This window comes from Priapulus caudatus, unplaced genomic scaffold, assembly GCF_000485595.1.
Source record: "Priapulus caudatus unplaced genomic scaffold, Priapulus_caudatus-5.0.1 Scaffold756, whole genome shotgun sequence".
In the NCBI taxonomy this organism is placed as follows: domain Eukaryota; kingdom Metazoa; phylum Priapulida; class Priapulimorpha; order Priapulimorphida; family Priapulidae; genus Priapulus; species Priapulus caudatus.
In genome coordinates this window covers 147556-149035 of record NW_014577817.1, presented here as the reverse complement: position 1 = coordinate 149035, position 1480 = coordinate 147556, and the positions used below count along the sequence as shown (strand labels likewise).

The window sequence follows — 1480 nt, the reverse complement described above, 5'->3', positions numbered from 1 at the left end:
TCTATTTATACTCTACGAGTATAAAATCCTCAAGAGAACAGGAAGACGGTGAAGAGATCTCGCAGATACGGCAGGAGAATGCCAAACATACCTTAGATGTGTGAGGGTCGGGAAACAGACCCTGCAGAAGACCAGTATTGCTCCACGTCCACCAGTCAGGAGGCGAGCGTATGTCCGTGAATGCCATGACGGGTGTCCTGTAAAACACACACATACAGGGATCAGAATGAAGAATTTCGTTTTCAGAGGAAGTCCGAGGGGGGGCAAACCAACACATTTCATTAAAACTAATACAATGTGTTTTACTTGTTAATAAATACAACATAACTTGTGTTACTGTTATATTACACACACGTTCTCATATTATGTGTACATGTAACACATACATGTACAAAGAAGAAGCTTATTGAATAAAGGTACTGTTGAAAGTTGAAATACAGAATTGACATCCTTAACCTTATTCCCCACCCCTCAAACCTTTCTCATGGAATTTAGACGTTTCACAAAATCGACCCCAGGGACTGTCAAATCCGAGAAATTTCTCAGATCCGAGGAAAATTCTCATCCCTGCACATAGCAGCCATGCACGCATCTAACATAGCGCAGCAACCCCTATTTTCCATTAGCGACATGTGGTTCGATGATTCGAGTCAAATAGTACAATCAAGTTAGTGGAAGCAAGTGGAAATGTAACCAGTATTCCCTGCATTTACTCAATAATTAACAATTGACAATTTATAACTAGTACTATAACTAGGTCTGCAATTATGACCTAGATAAATGTAAGATAACTGATAACTAATAGGATATAACATCACTATACATTGCTATACTATCACGATCACTATCACTCGCTAACGTCCACCGCCCCCGCGCGACACTCACCGTACGAAGGCGGCGCGCACCGACTCGTTGAGACGCTGCATGTGCGAGCGATCGCGAGCAAACGCCACCGCGGCAACGGTTGCCAGTAGCAACGCGTATCCGACGACGTCACCGACGATGCGGAACGTCTGCTTCTCCTTCATCGTCTGTTCGCGCGCCTCCAGCAGCTGTCGCTCCGGCGGCGGTCGCGCGAAACGCAGGTAGCGAGAACGCTGCCTCGCCGCGATACCCTGCAGCATGCAACACAGCATGACATGATGTGACATGATATGATGTGACATGACATGATATGATATGATATGACATGATATATGATATGACATGATGTGACATGACATGATATGATATGATATGACATGACATGATATGACATGACATGATATGATATGATATGATATGCTATTATATGATATGATATGATATGATATGATATGATATGACATGATATGATATGACATGACATGATATGATATGACATGATCGGACATGATATGATATGATATAACATAACATAATATTATATGACATGATATGATATGACATGATATGATATGACATGATATGACATGATATGATATGACATGATATGATATGA

The 1480-nt window shown here is 41.6% G+C and overlaps 1 protein-coding gene across 1 annotated transcript; it reads right to left on the bottom strand.

Moving 5' to 3' along the window:
* Nucleotide 1: 1 nt before the first annotated feature.
* On the bottom strand, nucleotides 2–1151 carry LOC106813333 (polycystic kidney disease protein 1-like 1). Its single transcript, XM_014817456.1, has 2 exons — nucleotides 886–1151; nucleotides 2–197 (listed from the first exon to the last, which is right to left on the bottom strand). The coding sequence occupies exons 1-2, from the start codon at nucleotides 1149–1151 to the stop codon at nucleotides 2–4; spliced, it is 462 nt and encodes a 153-aa protein (XP_014672942.1).
* Between the last annotated feature and the right edge of the window lie 329 nt (nucleotides 1152–1480).

Bases quoted from the DNA above. Each gene is read 5' to 3' on its own strand.
- LOC106813333 (XM_014817456.1), bottom strand. From the start codon at position 1,151: ATGTCACATCATGTCATGCTGTGTTGCATGCTGCAGGGTATCGCGGCG. The intron at 198-885 runs GTGAGTGTCGCG...TGTGTTTTACAG, and splicing joins GTGCGCGCCGCCTTCGTACG to GACACCCGTCATGGCATTCA.